Genomic DNA, 21290 nt, shown 5'->3' with positions numbered 1-21290 from the left:
AATAATATTAATAATAAGTGAAAATTGATGAGATGCTCTTCCATGAACTAATGTTATTTACTTATTTATAATAGATATCTACAAAAAAAAAAAATAGTTTGAGAAATCGAAAAGGGAACAACACAATATTGTGAGTGAGCACACTAACTGGTATCACAATACTACTGCAAAAATATCTATATAATTCTATTACGTAATTTTATCGTAACATAGATATTTTTCTATTGATCTCCACACTTTTTATAGCGAAATATAACTAGTAAATATTTACTTCTTCATAAACCACGGTAAAATTTAAACAGCGAATATTTCCTTCTTTTTAATTGTTTCTTCGCGAGTCGCGGTAAATATTCTCAAGTGAATAATTACTTGCTTAAAACTTTAAATAAGTAAATATTCACTCGGAAAATGTTTCTACTGGTAAATATTTTCTAGCAGCGTTTGTTCAAATCAGGGCATTATTATTTTATTATAATTTTTTTATCGAGGTTAAAAATTCAGTAGGAACTACAGGGCTAAATACGTTAAACCCCAAAAAAATGTAACCAAGAGGTCAACATTCACTAAAGATATATTTGGCAGTGAGGTAAAATTCCATGCAGAAAATAATCACGGCCACTATGGTTTATCTGAAAAGCTGTGGACAGCTCACCGCATCGTCCTGCATTTTGCTTTCTTTGTGTGTATGTCGCGCGGGACAATATGCAGGATGAAAAGAAAGAGCAAAAAAAAAAAAAAAACAGTTAACGTTTACAACACGTGAGTAATGGGACCCGTGCTGTGGCTGTACAGCGAGAATCATCAATAAAACGTTAAACACGGTGAGAATGCGGAGAGCGTATTAATTTTATTTACGGGCTCAGTGGCCAAAGGGCGGTTGTTGGTGTGGCGGCTGCTACTACACAGATATATAATATACACCTAATATAAACGCTGGAGACGATGTGAGATTCGGGGGAGACAGTGGTGCAAATCGGAAAAAATGTTCACGAAAAGTGGTTCCATGCCTTAGGGTTATTAATTTGATTATAATAACTCCACACGGTTGCTGGATACCGTACTAAACACATATTATTATTATAATAATAATATCTATGTACTTTTTACACGTTTAATTTATAAAATAGATAATGAATAAATTTGTTTTTTTTTTGCAAAACACAAATTATTATAACTGATATTATATTTTAAAATTCGTCAATTAGATAGATGTAGCAATACTAACATTACTAACATAAATAGTAATTATACAGATATTAATTTAAATAACAAAAGATGGAAAACTAAAAGACATTTTAAACTTAAAAAAAAATACAAACCTTAGTTACAATAATTTTTTTTTAAATTGGGCACAAAATTATTTTAATATTCAATCACTAGTTAAGAATATAAAACCAATTTGTGCCATTGAAGACATATAACTGTATATTTAAAAATCAATGGAACACGTTTTTATTTTTTAGGAACACGCGAATAAACCATTCAGCGATAAGTCTCGGAGTTTCAAAAATAATAAAAATAATAATATAATAAATTATGAATTATATGCATAGGTATATTATCATAAAAGGCAGTTCCGAAGCAAAGCCTGTCCACGCATGCGCGTGATCTTGTATTTATGCGTGTGTATGTGTAAGAAAGCGAGTCTGGTGCGTCGAAACTTATTGTTTCTGAAAGTTTCGAGTGAGCTCACGGCTACCGTTGTGGATATATATGCACCACCCGAGTTCATTTTAAACATTTCCCGACCGATTCCCTGAATAATTAACGAGCCACGTGAACGAGAAAACGAAAACGAGTATCGTGTCTTTGTACGCGCGATTTTTGTTCTGCGACATTGAGACGGTGAGGTAACTTACAGTTAATACTTTTCATATTATTATTATCGTTATTATTTATTATCATCATCAGTGTATATATATACGATAGAATATGACGATAGGCTTCGTAGATGTATATAAATAAGAGAGTGAGTAGTACGACAATATTAAATTGAATCACATTAAATGAGTGTAATTGTCCAAGTTGTAAAACAAAAGTAATAACGCGTAGCTATATAACTATAATGTTCAAAAAATAAATTATAAGTAACTATAATAATCATCATATTTTAGCAACATTTTGCCCAAAGAATAAAGAGTTTTTATATTTACGTTAAAAATGTTAATGTAAAACTTAAAAGTGAGTGCATATATAAATGGCTATAAAGGTTTGAAAAATGTATTTTTTCCTGCTATCATACCATTAGAATGACAAGAGCCAGAACGAATTAATTGTTTTAATTAAACCATTACTACTGTGCTATAATACCGAGAAATGGAAGTTTCCACAGGCTATCAGATTCGGCGGGATACGTTGTCCAACGTTTCTGCGTACAGTAATTGACGATACGGTACTGCAAGAAAGATAAAATCTAATTTAATTTGAAACGATTTTTTCTTCTTGTTTTTTTTTTCTACACTTTTGGACCCACGTTAATCCGCGGATGTCCCCTAGTTTAATTACTGACCATTATGCTTGGAGGAAAGAATAATATTTTTTTTACCGCAGGAATTCTAGAACTGCTAATCACTTTCAATTAATAATCGTGAAAATACAATTTCGCTATAATTGTTAGGGTGCGTTATGGTAGTTTTATCCATGATTATTTTATTGTGGTTGGAAAAAAAATAAAGGAATATAGGTACTCGCATATTCTGACAGTAACGTATAATCTTTGGTATTTTGTTGACGTGTCTAAGTGATACAACATAAAATGTCAACAAACGGTAAAACGTAAATAAATTCGTGATATATTTTTGTTTCAAATATAATATTACCCATCTAAATTAAAACCATGGTAAATATTTAAAGAAACAAATATAAATAGTTAATAATAACTTATCCAGCCTAATAATATTTGATCTTATATGAATATTATTTTTTCAACTTACACCTACCCTGAAATCTGAATACGGGAATAAGGTTTCGATAACATAGTGAACTTTCAGAACTTCAGCAACAACAAAACTAATTAATCCAGTAGCAATGTAGCATACTAAGAGTTCACGATATTCAAAGGTTATGAAAGACCCTTTTCATTTTAAGCTATACATATTAAATATATGGTATAAGATTATAATAGCCTTAAGGGGATTTGATGCCGAACGTATATTTGTGAAGAAAACATAGCAACCATTTTTCGTGATAAGAAATCTGAAAACGTACTTGAGTTCGTTATGGAGTTTATTTAAGATCGATCATACAACTTTTATGAATTGCGATTTTTATCTTCTGCTCTAACTTAATTTTAAAATGTAAAAATCGAAGAATCTTCTAAAAGCAATTTTTTAGAATTTAAACAAAAATAAAAATTCTAGATGATTGATCTCAAGTAGAGTTCAAAATTAATTTAAATATATGTTTTCAAATTTCTTACCATGAAAAAGACGTTAGAATTTCGTCCAATTATTTGGTATTTAATGAATTTTAGCTTTTGGGTAAAGACAAGATGTTTAGTAAAAAAATATTAGTTCTCGACTATAAATTAGTGAAACGCGGATTTGTTCGTGCAGAATGCAAGAGTACCATACCAAATATTTTTACTAAAATCACACACACGTTAATGATAAATTACTACCTACGCACTTTCTATATTCACAAGAAACTCTCTTAGAAACTCATACAAGTAACTATATTTAACTCCTTAAGTACTTTCAGTATCAAATTCCTTATAATATAGGTACTATAGTCTATAGTAATTTAGAGATATACTGTATTATTTAAGATGATGCAACACCCACATGTTTTAAAAATGTATATACTATAGAAAATTTGAGTTCAGTAAAACCAATTTTATGTTGTGGACACAGACAATTCACTAGAATTAATTTACTTGCGATAACATAAAATTGGTCCTGTTAAACAAAGATTTACTATGTTATACATTGATAAAGCTGAGACAACGTACAATTTGGGAGGTATTAAATTAAGTTTTTAATTTTAATATGTTATAATAAAGTATTAGTAGATAGTATTTTAATTTTATTTACAAACATAGTTTGTATTTAAATTTGTTATTATTATAGGACAAGCATTCAATTTACATACTATTTCTAAATACCAAATAATGTATAAGGGAAATATATAATATATAAAACAAAAACAAATCTTGTGATTCATTTAAAGATTGAAATAATTTGTATTTATTATTTTTTTATGTTTCAGTTCCAGTTTTAATGTAAGTACAAAGATCATGACTTCAAAACAAATAAATTAAAAAAAGTTAGTTCAAAGTTTTATAGGTTATTAGGATATTTTTTAAAAAAAACTTTCAAATGAAAAATGTTCAAATTATTGAAGTTGGTTGCAAAACAAATGAAGAAAGTAAGTTATTTACACAACATAATAATTAAGATTGAATTAGACGCTTATTATCTTGAAAATAAAATTATTTTCTGATGAACGTATCATTACTTTTTATCGAAATAAATTACCATAATATTTTTTTTGATCATTTTAATCTAGAAATATTTAGAATTAAAATATTTCAAAAATAATACTCTACATTTACATTATACATATATACGTAAATACGTTATATGTGTTATATTAAAATTAGTATTAAAATATTTTTTTTAAAAAGACAAATGGCGACATGATTTACTTCTCAGCCATTGGTAAAAAGATTTTGCAGTTTATACTAATACCCACAAATTAAATGGTGTTATAACAATATTAACTAACCTGAAGGAAGACAGGTGATATTTGCTGAACCTTTAAGGAAAAATCCAGGTGGACAGTTGAAGTATGTTGTCTGACCAAGCCTATGACCACTCGCTCTATAGTTAAGATGAGGATTGAGATTCATACTGGGCACTGGCTTACAGTGGATATCTGTACAAAATAATAATAATACATAAGTAAATACATTAAATTTAAATTTAATAAAAATAATCTTAATAACATGTCTATAAAACATCAATTTTTGAATTTTTAGTTGTATTTATTGAAAGATGGCAATAAATAAATATACCTTACTGTACATATGAGCGATAATATAATATTGTAAATAATTTAGCCTGATAAGTGATAACTATTTTAATTTTTGAACACCCCTCAGGTATAAAATGTGCTTCTAGTTGCTAGTAATGCTATGGTTTTTAATTCTTAATTTGTTATGTTTGTTTAAATTACTCTTTCTAACTTTTTTTTTCTATTATTTTACACGCAATATACCATTTGTTTGTTTTTCAATTAAATTATGAATATTTGCTTGTATTTTTAATATTAAATTAAACTTATTTGTTCAAATTCACAGTAAAATATTCCATTACTCAATGATAATAAACTATATATTTTTATCATAACGGACAACAATAAACTGACTAAAAATATCATTAGAATTTGTATTGTCTATTTTAAACGGTGTTAATATAATGCTGAGTTAACTTGATTAAAAAACAATATAATTGGACGGTTAAATAATAGGTAGTTTATTATTTATCAGTGATAACCTATTTATATTCGCCAAACGATTACTAGTCAGTAGTCATTAGCACGAACTATAAAGCCAACAAAAAAAATTAAATTATTTGATGTGTGTACCCATATTATTTTAATATGGTATTCATTGATTATGGTACAATAATTTAGACATAAATTTAAATTTTTTCCAGTAAAAATATGATTGAAATGTGTACATTTTCATACGAATAGAAACATATTATTATGTCATTCGATTTTCTATTGAGTAGTTAAAGAGTTAATAAAACTATTTTGGTATTGCTGTGAGTTCTGTGAGTTGTAAACTTCAACGAAAAAAGTTTTGTCAATACATAGTCTGTATAGGTACATCATACAAAATTATATTAAGTTCATGGCAAAATATAGTTTTTTAGACTAACGTAAAATGTTTTTCTATAGAGTAATAAGTAAATTTCTTAATGTTTCTACCTTGGCGTTTGGAAATAAAACTTAATACCTTGAGTAGGTAATTAAAGTACGACAAACACAAAACAAACCCAAAAGTTATTACCTCCGGATATGCAATTATCGTGGAAACATTTTGCAAATTAAATCAAAATACTAATACAGTAAGTAATTGAGATAAGTATCTGATACACAAAAATTGACACAAGGAATAGCCTCCGCAATTATCCAAGATGAAACTACTTTACAGCATAAACTCACTTCAGAAATTGGCATATTATTCTCAACAGAAAGCATGTCATTCACGAAGCAGTAAAATTAATTAACAAGAATACTTCAAGTAAAATATTTACGAAAACCATTCACAACTTATTCAGATTTTTAGAATTTCAAATATTTTCTTAACAAATGATGTTGCTTAAAATATCCGAAATGAATTGAACTCGAACAAAAAGGGTATGTATAGAATTTATGTGAGTGACTTCACATGTAGTAACAATTGGTAATAATATTGTTGGTGAAATAGTATTGTTATTGTGACTAGAACAATCATTTACCGAACAATCGTTGATTAATCACATTAGAGCTTCATTACACAAAGATCGACAATTTATTAGGATATGTTAAAACTATTACAATTAATTTCTATTAACTAAAAAACTCAAAAATCAAACGAATTAATAATAGTATATTAAAAACTGAACATTCCTCGACATTTCAAAAGACTAAAAGAAATCACAATAGCAAGGGCCAGAATTGGACATTTTCATTAACCCAGTCGGTCATAATCAACAAATAGGTATTTTAAGTCTACCAACAACTCAACATATAGTTCAGAATACCAAAATATATGACGTAACTTTTCCATGTATCAAACAATCTAGAAAAATCCTTCAACGCAAAAAACTGCACCAAATGACTGAATTTTCTAACCAAAATAAACATTGTAAATAAATAAAAATAAGTAAAGATATTGAAGAAAAATAATATAAAAGAATACGTGATAAGATTGATGAATAATAATAAACAATAATGTGACCACTACAGACTGAAACTCTGAAATGTAACACCACACCTTCCAAATAATATTCCGCCGGTGCTATTGATGAATTAGCCACGCAGAATACCTAAATAATTGTAAACATATTTTTTATAGTAAACTAAAGATATTATTGGTCCGTTGAATATAAAGCAATTAATAATGATAAATTATGTTGTTGGAGAATTAATCAAACAAAGACATGGATTAACTCGTTTAGAACAAATTAAAAAATAAATGGAATAGAAAAAGACTATTAACATCTAATTAATTACAATAAATCAAAATTATTACACAAATTCGGTTCGAACCGCAATACCATTAGTCAACAGAGGGGACGAAGTAGTAATAAATTTTCACCTACGGTTTTCATCTATGGTACTTAATGAATAAAGAAGAACAAAAAATATGTTCAACTTTTAATATTGGTACCAAAAATTACTTAACGTATTATTATACACAATGTTTGTTAATAAATTATCTAAATATATTGTTATTATTACAATTATTGTTTATTAGATAAACTTACTTTGTACCTTGACGTTAAACACTTAAAATATTTTATCTACTATTTTGATACAATCATTATACTACTTTAATAGGTACTTTTTTTTATTAGTTATTAAAAGAATTTGTCCACTAACGCTTAACCCAATCACCTTTCAAGTCAGCAATTTTTAATATCGTTATTTTTGAAATATTAATTTTATTAACAAAGAAGATGATATATTTAAAAGAATAAATAACGTATAATATATTGTGAGGTTATAAATGGTCATAATTTGTTATACTATTATTATTATTGTAGTAAATAACATTTTAAAATAAGAAGACACTAATGTTATTCTTAAAATATCTTAGGTTAAAACTGTAATGCAAATTTGATATTTTTCATTTAGAGCTTCTTAAATTATTATTCGTGTCTCGTTTACGGTGTATCCCTATAGGCTGTACAATTCATTTATCACTTACTTTTAATCCCGTGAGTATGTTAAGTACAAAACGTCCACGCGTTTTATATTTTGATCTTATAAAACAAGAAAAGTAGATTTATAAAGACCAGTGAGGTTTATAAATTATAACAAAAGCTTAAACTTATTACGTAATAGTTTTGTTGCAAAACTTTTTTATGCAATTACTTAATGTTCTAAATTGGTCGATTAAATTGTTATGTATTACATTATTAACTATAAAATATACTAGTATTATACATAAACTACGATTAATAAATATAAAATGTCAATCTTTAATGTAACTTAAATTAATAAAATGCATAGTGAAGTTTATGATGGTATTTATATTATTGTTCATTATAGTAAAACATTCATAATAAAATTCACGAACAACCAACAAAAAATGAATTAAAAAAAATATCAAGAGAAATGTAAATTCTGAACTTTCAAACGTATGTGCTATTCTAGCTGGTGTCCCCCAAGGCGCGATTTCGTCTCTCACTCTATACATTAAAAACCAAGCAGACCAACCAATTATTTTTCAAATCTTAGTATCTAGCCAAATTCACCGATCGCTAAATCATTTTTACTGCTCATTTACTTCTCATTAACTGTCAGTAAACGCCTTAAATGGCTAAAAAAAACTATTTAAATCGATATGAAATTGTGTCGGTATATTAAACCCTTTGTCGACCGACGGTACTTCTGAGTACCACAGCACAAATTAATATATATTATAATAAATAATAAGATTCATTTATCTTTAATGTGACCCGTCGGTACGAAAAAGTACCTCTTTAGTTACAAGAAAAAAATAAAACTCTGATAAAAATTTAGAAATATAAGTAATATAACTGTGTAAATAGATGTTAAAGTAAAAAATGTACACGAACATTCTTAGAAGTAAACATGCCAACATCAGACTGGTTTTTAATCACGTACAAAAGCTATTTTTAGCATTATTATTCACTGGAATTATTAGTAATTGTGTCTAGATTATAAATATTGTTATTGTTTATATCTCGGTATATTAAAAGAACAAACAAAGTCTGCTTAAATGCAATGGACTCAAAAGTACCGTCGGCCCATTAGCTATTTCACGTTAGTCGTCGGCTGTCGTACCAAAATAATGTATGAGATCTAATATTGTTGATGAATTATTGTTTTCGCAACCTATATGGAGATTATTATTTTATATTTATATGTCATACTTATATTTGTTATAATATATAACATTATACATATGGATTTTTAGATGTACATTTTTCAAAATTAAAAATAAAATAGTAACCATATGTATAAGATTTTAAATATTTGTGATTATTTTAAATGCATATACATACTTTAATAAATTTATATTATTTAGATCTTAAACATAATATTACAATTTTAAAAAATAATCTAGCAAAAATAGTTTTTTGATTTGTATAGTTTGTATGTAAAAAATAATGTGATAAATGACCAACGGTACTTCTAAGTACCAAGTACTTAACTCAAATTTGGGCCAAAAAATTTTTTTTAAAAGGTGCACTTATTTATTAATAGGTCAATTATAATGATTTTATGCAAAAAAAATGGGAAAATAATTTTAATTCTATGTCTGGTCAACAAAGGGTTTTAAGTGGTAAATTAAAATAAATAATAAAAAGTATTCTTATAACTATCACTTTTAGTTTATAAAAGGTATAGCTCCCCCAGTTTTACAGACAAACATCTATAACCAAGGTTATATCTACCTGATTAATTAATTTGAAATTATCCAAGTCGATCCACCGACGAGAAGGCTTATAAAAACCAGTATAGATATTTAGTAATATAAAATAAAATAAAAATGTATACATGTACATATATTATATATCACTTCAAAAGCTGAATAGGTAATCCTTTTAATTTCATAACTAACTATGATCACATATGCTTATCGTAAATACGTTGCATACATTGTATATTTTTAATAAAATTAAACAAAAAAAATTTAAGTATAAAAGTTCAAGTTATAATACACACAATAAAATTACTTATTTGTTTGCTATAATAATGAACTACTACAATTTGTCATTGTACTCATACTCGTTTGTATTATACCTTTTACCCTGTATTATTGATTAATAAAATAACAAGAACTTAGATGAGTAGACATTGGAATTTGTTCGAATGTATACATTTATTAACAAACAATAATATTGTAAATATTATTATTATATGACCATAAAAATTATTCAACACTATTTAAGTTCATTTATAAAACAATATATTTTTTTTACATTTATTATACGTTATTTTATAATACTGATTTTGAATGAAAATTAAAAATAAAAAGCTTGCAGACTTATTACATAAAATATATATTATGAAACGTATGTAATATTTATAATTAATTATTATCTATTAAACATTTAAAACTCAATCAAAAAATCAATTTAAACACTATTAATTTCTTTTATTTTGAGATTTAATGGTACATGATATTATTATTGTTAATTAATTTTTTGTTCATATTTTTAACGTTGTTTTATATAATTAATTCTTATTTTGTTTGATTAACGTAAACATACTATACATATTTTAAATTCAATGACTATTTGTGTTTCACTTATTGCAAGTATAATTGTATAGTTTAGAATACAATATTGTACACAATATTATTGTTTATAATGTTATAATATTATATAGTAGTTTAACACTTTTGACAGTCAATTTTGAGCTCGAATTACTAGCAAAATCTACACTCTTGGAGGTAATCAAACTAAAATTAAAATGTATAATAATATGTTCAGTCGTATTATTGATTTTTAGAAAACAAAAATATTTACGTTAAACCATAAGAATAAAACTATGCTATAAAATAATTATTTAAAAATCTATTGAAAACTAAAAACACCATTTGATTATTTTAATATGTCTTTAAAGCGCACCGACTTCTTAAAACAACATAAAAATTTAATCCATTTTTCATCATTGTGTATTAGTGTCATAGCTTACCTGAAACTTGTAGTGTTATAGTGTTGTTTATTCCACGCGAAGTAGTGCAAGTGAATGAGCCTGTATCAAATTGTTTTACATAGTAAATAGATAATCGATACTTCCAGTTGCGTTCGTCGTTTCCTATCGCCCATCCTGAAACAAAAAAAAACATCATTAAAATAATTATCTTGATAGTATTATTGTTATTAACAAAAAATTGTGTTTTGTTCCAAATCATAATCATCTTTGCGATTTTAAAGAGTCGTGGACGGAAAGCAAAAATAAATAAACAGAACACAGTTCGCTGAACACTGAACCTCTAACGAACTAGAAGTAATATTGGACACAGGGCGAGAGAGAGAGAAAAATGTGTGTCGTCGTAAAAATGTGTAAGTATACGAAAAAAATATGCACCAGTTAGGTCGGGATTGTTTTAGATTTTAATTCCGCATAAATACAAGCTATCCGGAGGTCGTAAAGCCCGTATGAAAATTCGGCGATACGTGAAATGTGTTTTAAACGCTGAACAAGTTGGCGGAAATCAATACCACGTAAATTATTCATACTCGTTTGAAATCATGCTAAACAATTGGTTTACTGACAATGAAAGAATTCCGTAAAAAAAAAAAATTAATCAACTTTCGTCTAATCGAATAAAAATCGATATAGAGCCATGGAGATACTCAATCGTGTCATATATATTCTTCACGGTAATTGAATCGTATGCTCGTAAAAAAAAAAGTTTGTTTTCAATGTCCGTTAAAATCCTAAAAACTGTAATAGAACAAAGTCGAACAAATAATTGCACAAATGGAATTAAGTTTAAATTGGCTAATTTATAGCGACTAGTGGTCTTAAATCGTTATACGTTTTAAACATTTGGGTTTAGATTTGACTCAAAACTAATATAATATGCTATTTTCTTATTAGGTAACAAGAAATCCTTCAAGAAAAAAAAAGCTATTGCAACACAATGTTCTATTTGTTATTTCCTATAATCGTACCCAAACAAGCATTCATGATTGTACTTTAAAGTGGATATCGATTGTTTTAAAACTTACTTTTGATTTATTAAATGATTTAAAAACCCCATCTCCTACCATAACACTTTATTTAATTGCTAATAAAAATAACACATTAATGTTAAATTATTATTTTTTAGTAGGTATATAATACCTTATGGCTTATACCTACTAAAAATATTATATATACTATATAAAATATATTGTATAGCACATTTAGAAATACAAGAATACTGACAATAAAATACCTAACCTTGTGTTGTATAGCTTTCGTGGTGTTAACAATCGTAATAATAAATATACTTTTAATTAACTAAGATAAAAAAAAAGTTTGTCTTTTCTATAAAAATGCATTTAGCTTTCATATTATATTGATAAAATTAAATTTGATTGTTCGGATTTGAGTTTTTTTGTTTTGTTATGTTTGGATGTTGTATTTATATAATTTATTCTGTTTTTTAATTGATTAATTTGTTTTTTTTTATTCCAATATATATATAATTGTATTTTATCAAACATATATATTTTAGATTTAGTTCTTTTTGTTCTGATAAAATAATGCTTCATGAATTGAATTAATCATATTTAATATATTATTGTGTTATTAAAATAAAGTAGTTAATCTTATTATTACTATTGACAAAAATACAATTATTAAAATAATGATTTGTACTAAAGCAGTCTTATAGCTAAATATTTTAATTTCTAGAGATTAATTTTGTTAATTCCGGGAAAATGGATGATTAAACGGGGTTGAGATATTGGAAATTATTGAGAAGAGGGGTGAATGCTTCTGTGATTTTTGAATTGAATATTTTTCTTTATATATATATATATATCCATTTTGCTTCATTAGTCGTTATAATATTATTGATTATTTACTGTTTTTTTAGTTAGTTGCAATAAGATTGTTATTAGTTCTTACATATTCTAAACCTACACGTCATTATTATGTGTATAATTTGAATACCATTATGATAATTAAATATATATTTGACTGAAAATCAACATATAGGTTACAGATACCTATAATTATTATGTAATTTATTGATGTGTATAATTTAATTAATTTATTCACCGGAAGTAAAACTAAGATCGATTCAAACAGTACAAATGTACAATATATATACAACTTTGTTATAGGTATTTGACCATCATACTTAATTTATTTTAATAAATAATATCAATCAATGTGTGAATAATAAGACCTTGCGGATCACGATCAAAATTTAATATTTAAAACTCAACTATTTAATATTTGAATTATTGAATAAATACAATATATAACGCGTCAATAAGCAAATTGAATACATAGAAAATATTTATTAAATTGTAAAATATTTATTGAAATCATAATATAACACTCCCGTTTCACATCCTCAGTAAAAAAAAAAAGTTATGATTTTATATGTGAATAATAATAATGTATACATTTATTAATAATCTGTAAACACTAAAATCTGTGTTTATCACACGTAAATGTCACATGATAACTATAGAATAATTGTTTTCAATTAATAAAGTACATATTTATTTTTATTATAACTGCTGTACAAACTGATAAATGACGAAAAATACAAGTCTTTCACACAGATATTTAGATGTAATTTGCACATATGCATTTATTTGGTGTAATTGTATTGAAACATGCATTGATCGTCGATCATTTAGAAATACTGTAAACAAATGAACGTTTATTACGAATGTATATTGACCTAGGCACAAGTGCGTAATATTTGTCATCATGAAACACAGTGTTTGTAAATCAACAACAGCCACCTACTATACACCGAACTATATATTATATTATTATGAGTAAACATTTACACGTGGGAAGAGGTGATACTTGATACAATTGCAATTTCAATACCCTTTCGGGTGACGTCAAAAACCAATATCAGTGGCATAACTACGTGAAACCTTAATCTCAAGTGATAAATATAATTTATTGTATTGTTCGTCAAGCAAATATCACAACAGTTTACACTTTAAACTCTAAAATAAGTTTTAAATTATAATTTCAACAATCAAATTCTGATAAAATCAATATCGTCCATTTTATTATATAATATAGATACGAGTATATACGTAAAAAAATAGAGATACTACGAAGTCTTCAGAAATATTTCGAGAAGGTAATTTTATTAAATTATAATAGTAGTCAATTTGTATAAGAAATAAGTACATAAAATATATAACAAGTTTAATTTTCATTGTTAAAAATAAATTAACGAAATAAATGGAATAGATTTTTCAATAAACAGTATTTTATTTTCATTGTGGTTGAAATGATTATACTATATTGTACCTATCAAAACGCCGGGAGTTTAATTTCGAAAGTAAAATAAAAAAGAAAAAACCCTTTATTCCAGAATAAGTGCAGAGTATATATGTTAGCGCATGCGTAAAAAAAGATAAAAAAAAAAACATTAATATAATTAAAATATGTGTACACGTATATATATATATATATATATATATATATACTGCACGGAATTAAATGTTTATATTAAACATTTATATTCTGATGTATTCCAGTATATACATATTGTTGTTGCGATGTGGGTGCTTTAATGGTTTGAATAAACGGCCTTGTCCACCTAATAATTTTCATTAATCCCTTGTCCGTCAACATGGACCAACGCAAACATTTCAACCGGTGCAGTGGTTGTTTTCCCGGGGCCAGGCGCGAAGGGTCGTAAAATTCGGCTGACAGAAGACACAGCGGCAAACGGATTGGATGGGGTGGGGGGGGGGGAATTAGGAGCCCGTTGGGAGGTTGTTGGGATTCAATGCGGGCAGTGGACGATTACACTGTCCATTGAAATAATGACCGAAACGCAATAAAAAATAAATGCACACATAAATAAAACAGTAATAACCTGTACACATATTTATATTGCATACAGAGTGATTTACCGAGCGCGTCCACATCCGTCTCATCCTTAACCGCTGTGCGCATTAGTTTAAGTACTAATTTTTGGAATTTTCAAATTTATAATATTGTCTGTAGACAAAATAAAAAACCACGCAATAATAGAAGTTCAAACTCGGTACGCGATAAAATTTGGTTAGGCTCAGTGTGAACCGCTCGCGCTCTGTATAATATAATAATGCTCGTGTATTTATTTACTGTCGCTGCAGCATATTTTATAAACACGGACAACTGACTGTGTCTCGTGTTTGGCCGGCAGTGTGTGTGTGTGTGTGTGTGTGGTGCGGTCGGACATTAATAAAATAATAACCACGTTCGTCACGTCTATTCGAATTGAAATATTCGAGATTAATGTGCGTTGGCGGCGTGTCAGTGCGTGCGTATGTGTGTGTGTGTGTGTGTGTGTGTGTGTGTGTACGTGTGTGTGTGGCGCGTGTAAATATTATATACACGAAATGTAACTGCAGTCACATTATACCGCCGCCGGCAGTGCGTAAATTCATAATATAACGCGATGCGAAAGGGTATATATTTTATTATACGTATCATGCGCGCTCGCGAAGGTTGCGGGGAACGATTCTGCCTCTGCATCCGGCCTTTGGCGTGCCACTGCGGCCGAGTGCCGACAACGCAGGGTTGTATTATGCAATAAAGGTTTCGACTTTCAAAAACGCCGGTTATTCTCGGAGATAAACGGTCGTGTCAACCCCCTCTAGACTCCTGCCGCCTTACGTTCACTGCGCCACTTTCGTATTATCGCGTGTATTTATGTGATATTATTTCGAGACCTCGCCGACTTATATAATAGCTCCGAAACGCCCGCACCGGACAATAATACACGCGCTCTCGACTTTTGATTCCGCGCACCAGTTGGTTCCACCCCAATAGACGGCGGAATTATAAGTGACGAGACACGTACGTTTCAATCAACTGATTCAGGCAGATGCGTACGTTCTATCGTACAATACTCGCGCATTCGGCGTGCCCCCAATAATTGTCCATGCATATAATTTGATGTACAGATGAATGATTCATTTATAATTCTATATATATATATATATTATAAGGAGTATCATCAGTGGGCGTATTCTCCTACCAAACCTTTTGTAAAAAGCTTCTTGCTAATCATTTAAGCTTGTTGTATATAATATGTACAGATTGTTTAATTTCAAATAAAAGACAATATATATATATATTATATCATGATATAAAAAAAAAGTTGTAATTTATTAAAAACTCGGGACAGAAGTATCTAGACTTCAAATAATATAAAAGTATATTACTATGTTAAAGTAATATATTTATAATAATATTATTATGTTTAACATTTAACTAAGCCTGAGATATTGTAAAAATCAGTTTATTTAAAAAAAAATCTTTATTCATCGAAGAAGTCCAGTGAGCAAATTAGTAAAATATAAAAAAATATCAACCAAAGATTAATCAAGAACCGTACATTATTTTACAAATATCATTTTACGAGAATTATTATTATTATTTCTAGAGCCATTGACAATTATATTACATCAATCTGAAATTAAAATATGTAATTGTATATTATAATATATAATTTTATTTTATTATTATTTATTTGTTTGTCTTAATTAAAGATCATTGTCTTTTCATCTGGCTTAGAAATTTATTACGATGACACGATGTTATGTTACATAAGTACACAATATTCATAACTCAAGGTTAGGTTTCAGTGATCTAATTTTTTTTAACAAGAGGGTTTGTTATAGTATAAATAATTTTAATATAATTGACAGCTTCTGAACAGACGCAATGCATTAATCATGTTTTAAATCATTATATTATACTTGTTAAATTTGAAAAACTGAACTATAATTTGGTGTGTTTAAACCCAATTTCGTTTGATTCATTATTTTAGGTTACGGTCACTGATCAGTAGTTCGTAAAAAGGCTTAATCACTGAATAACTCACAGTGAATTTGATGATGCTTAGTCAATTAATTATGAGTTGACGAGTATATTTTTGATTGAAAACATTAAATTGCCATAAACAAACAAATATGTATAATTAATCATTTCGTAATTTTATCAAGCTTGCGTTTTTATGAAAAACCTGTCATTTATTCAATTTTAATTGGTTCCAAATAAAATAATAACTATATATATTTTGGTTACGATTTTTTAAAGTGCATTTTTATAAAATTACGGTTTCTAATTTTCTATGACATTAAATACCATTGTATTATATCAGGTAATTATAATATGATCAATGCAAAAAAAAAAATGATAATATAATCGACAATGAATTTAAATAATGTATGAACAGATTAAGAATACAATTCATCATCAAAAGACATACTTCTTGAATGAATATTTAATACATATTTAATTGAATTTTTAATGTCACTGTTTTATGTGTTTTTGTTGCCAATGTAATTGTGTAAGTGTTTTACACTTGTATATCTCTATGTTATACAAAATGTAACACATTTTTAAAGTGTAAGCCCAGACCTTTTAGTAAAATAAATTTAGTTTTCGTTCCTTTTGTAATCATTATTTTACGTAGAAATAATATACATTTTCTGCTTCGCACCTGTTCATGACCGCTTTAACAAAACGGGATTTAAAGTTATAGCCTTGTGTAAAACATAATAACTTGCAGACCATACGTGCATCTGGGGCTATAATACTATACTCCCCCTTCCAGCTCGTATTTCCTCGTTTTGCCTAATGACAAGTCCATACTATTTTTCATACGACCACATGACCCTGGTAACTGGTAAGCCCTTTGCTAAAGCCACATGTAATATTTTGGTTTTTTCGTTGATATATTTCCTTGTTATTATTTTCTTGAATATTACGAGCCTCCGGGGAGAAAAGTACAGAAAAACGTAAGTATGAAAAAATATCATATATTTACGAAATGAAATACAGTTAATTTTATTAGCTATGCAATGTGTTTTACAGAAAATGAGAATTATAATAACAATAATGAATATAAAAAAAAAAATTAGACTTTATTGTGGTTGTGTATCATAAATTTTTTTTCTAAACTAAGTATTTCTTTAAGATAATTTAATATGCTAATACTGTTAGTACTAATTACATCTTATAGAAAAGTTATCAATTATAATATATTATTATAACTAAATAGAACAAAAAACTTTTATTACACATTTTAGTTATTAAAGTAAGTGATCGAAATGTTTATTTTGTTCAATTAAATAATACATTAAATATATAAGGATTTGCCTACAGATCTCTCTACCAATCAGCCAACCAGCCAACCCGCTTGGGTGTTTTGTCTAAAATGATTATTCTAAAATATTTATTCAACACATTTCATTTCTTATAACTTTTTTTTTTAATTACCGTATCAATAAATTATATAATCACACTAAAATACACGTAACCTGCAGTTTAAATTATTAACATGTAATGGATACGCGTTTTTATTTGTGAAATAAAAGTATACAAATATTATTAATTAAATAGATACAAATTAGATTATATGGAATTTAGAACTTATAATAGGTACATGTATTGATTTTGTTCCGTTTGGTACCTATGTTAAACTAATGAGTATTGATTTGTCTTGATTGGGCTATTAATTCATTTTTATCATAACTAATTTATAAATCAATTAGACTCTAAGTACATAGAATTACCAAAAATAAATAACCTAACCTGATAATTCTATTTGAGTGATCATTTACGCATGAAGTTATACGTAAATATAACACGTCTATATAATCATTAATCAGTCACCTAGTTGATAAAATATGGATTTTGTGCGATAAAATTAAATTAATACTATAAACAGTATAAAAACAACATGATTGTAATATCGATATTTTTAAGAAACGTGTAGAATTAAAAAATCAAGTAACGGGTTACAATTAATAAATATTGTGTGATAATTTAAAGAATCAAACAATAGTAACTATTATTCTTAAACGAAATTAATACTATGATTATATTTATATTTTATTAAAAACTTAATAAGATATATATAAAAAGGCACATAATTAAAATTTTAATAAAATAAAGACCTCGCTCTATATTTCAAAAATACTACACAATTTATAAAAGTACGTCACACTAAATATTATATGAAAACAGCTGACGTTGCACACTTTACACATAAGATGGAAGTCGTTAGGTACAGGCATCAGATTATAGGAGAGAATAAAAGAATAATAAAAAAATTTAAAGTACCCAGTATTACTATCTAACCAACCATAGTCACTGCATCAGGAACACACTAAGGTTTTTATTTTTTTTTTTTAAACTGTGGATGGCTTTAAACCAAAGCTTCATAGAAATGTACCGTTATGTCCTATAACGGATAGGATTTTAAGACAATTAGCGTTATTTATAATAAATTCACGCAAATATTTTTTATTGTTTTGAGATATTTTAAATAGCGAATTTGTGATCTTTAGAGTTGTTTTTCTCAGCCCGAGTTCAAATGAAATGTTAAAATATTTATAAACAATGTGACAGAAAGCAGTGGTGGTTGATGTTTAAATTGTTTATCCAATCCTCTATAGTGCGTATGACGACGTTTAATATGACATCTCATCGTTTGAATATTTTATTACATTATTATTAAATAACTTTTTGGCGTAGGCTGCTTAACGATTTTATGAAAAATAATTCGGATAATATGGCTGAACTGTATCACTAATATATAATATTATATGAAAATTATAACAAAAAGAAAACAAAGTAAAAATATTTTTTAAAAAAAGTTATAGTTACTTAAATCACATACACACTCTTCTGAATGTTCACTTGCATTATGTGCATTATGCAGGTAGTGCATTCTGTTAGATTTCTGCATAATAAAATACTGTTTTTTGCGCATGATTGAAAAATAATCATATTACAATACCGGCACAGTTTTAGATCCCTTTGACATATTATTTCGTAACTTGACTATATACTATAGTACGCATACTGGTAAATAATTTAAAAATATAATAAACTCGACAAAGAACGGATGTGGAGGGGGGTTAAAAGATTTAACAAGACATTGGCATGAAAATTATAGGTACCTATTCACTTATTCTATTTAATAAGTGTGCATGATAGTAATATGCATTAAAATATGTATTTTGCAAAATGTTAAAAACTTTTTAATAATGACGTTATATATATATTAGTTGAGACATTTTTGATTCAATATTAAATTGTATTTCGTAAAATATTCACAGATATACATGTTTATATTTTTTTTTTTTATTAAATCGTTTTAGCTTCAACCACAGAGTTTATTAGCTATAATTACAATTTTAATTAAAAAATATTATTTTTCTTCTGCTTCTTTTCGTGGTCCCTGTAATATATTATATATCACGCTGTTAGTCAGATATATAATATATTGTTCTCTCTTCTTTGTTTCTCATTTTAACGACACTCTATTAATACGTGTTTTACCGTTAGCTGTGTTTGGCATGTTAATATGCAGGAGGTTTTTTTTACCATCATTAGCCATGTGTTTAGCTATGTTTACTCATTTATCAACCTATTTAATACAATCTCATATTTTATGTTGTTGTACATCAATTATTTACTTGTAAATAACCTAGTTCTTCGAAGTTCGTTTAGTTATTGGTTTTATTTTTTCAACAATATGAAATAGGATATCCTCCGCCAGAAGGCATGTAATACTATTATTTGTTTTTTTTTATGATAGTGTTTGTTTGTGTATTTTTTTTCCTGTATGTTGTTGAGTTCTCGTTTGAAGCTGCGTCTGATTTTTACATTGCCTTGTGTGTCTATTTATGTAGCCAGTAATCCGTAAAGAATATTTTTGTACATTTATTGAATTAGGTTTTTTATGGTTATATCTCCAATCTTGAAACTGTTTTTAGACTAGATAATATGCTCAAAAATTCACCAAAAATTAAAAACAAGAAATTGTTTAAAATTTAAAATAAATTTTACATCATACCGGTGGTATTGGTAATTTTTATGAAGAAATAAACATTTTATGTATTTTTTTTTTTTTAAACCAATGTTTTAATTTTTGAAGTTATTGTTTTTCCAACTCTTACTTCAAATGTATATCGTATATGTATAGTATAGATTTCGGTATAGTTAATTTACTTTCAAGTAAGTATATTTTATAGATTTGTTCATTTGTATGTGTAATATAAAAAATGTAATTTGATATTTTAATGACGCCTAAGTATACGCACTACACGCAGATTAGGTTAGGTGTGCGTTTACTCTATGTCATCACTATAAGTTTAGTGAATATAATTGTTGAATATCGCATTTAAACTATTAATTTAAATATGATAGCATCAGTGACATAATTGTGATCTTCAATGTGTAAGATGCACGTGAATTCAGTAAATCATTGACTAACCATCAAATTGATCGTGAAGACGGCTGTCATGAGGTGACTAATGATTTAGGATAGTGAACGACTGTGGCTGACTAACGTGTAAGTACAGAAGTTAAGAAACGAATGAAATGAAAAA

General features: G+C 27.1%; 1 protein-coding gene across 3 annotated transcripts in view; it reads right to left on the bottom strand.

Moving 5' to 3' along the window:
• The window catches only part of LOC132929017 (locomotion-related protein Hikaru genki), a 120234-nt gene that overhangs the window by 39433 nt on the left and 59511 nt on the right, over positions 1–21290 (bottom strand). For all 3 annotated transcript variants that reach the window (XM_060994040.1, XM_060994041.1, XM_060994042.1), the window contains exons 6-7: positions 10885–11019; positions 4726–4875 (exon numbers count right to left, since the gene is read on the bottom strand). In XM_060994040.1, coding sequence (XP_060850023.1) covers positions 4726–4875; positions 10885–11019 — 285 coding nt within the window. The remainder of the gene's footprint in view (positions 1–4725; positions 4876–10884; positions 11020–21290) is intronic.

This window comes from Rhopalosiphum padi, chromosome 4 (assembly GCF_020882245.1).
Source record: "Rhopalosiphum padi isolate XX-2018 chromosome 4, ASM2088224v1, whole genome shotgun sequence".
Classification (NCBI taxonomy): Eukaryota; Metazoa; Arthropoda; class Insecta; order Hemiptera; family Aphididae; genus Rhopalosiphum; species Rhopalosiphum padi.
Note: the sequence above shows the minus strand (reverse complement) of the source record. Positions and strands in the feature narration are given on the sequence as shown.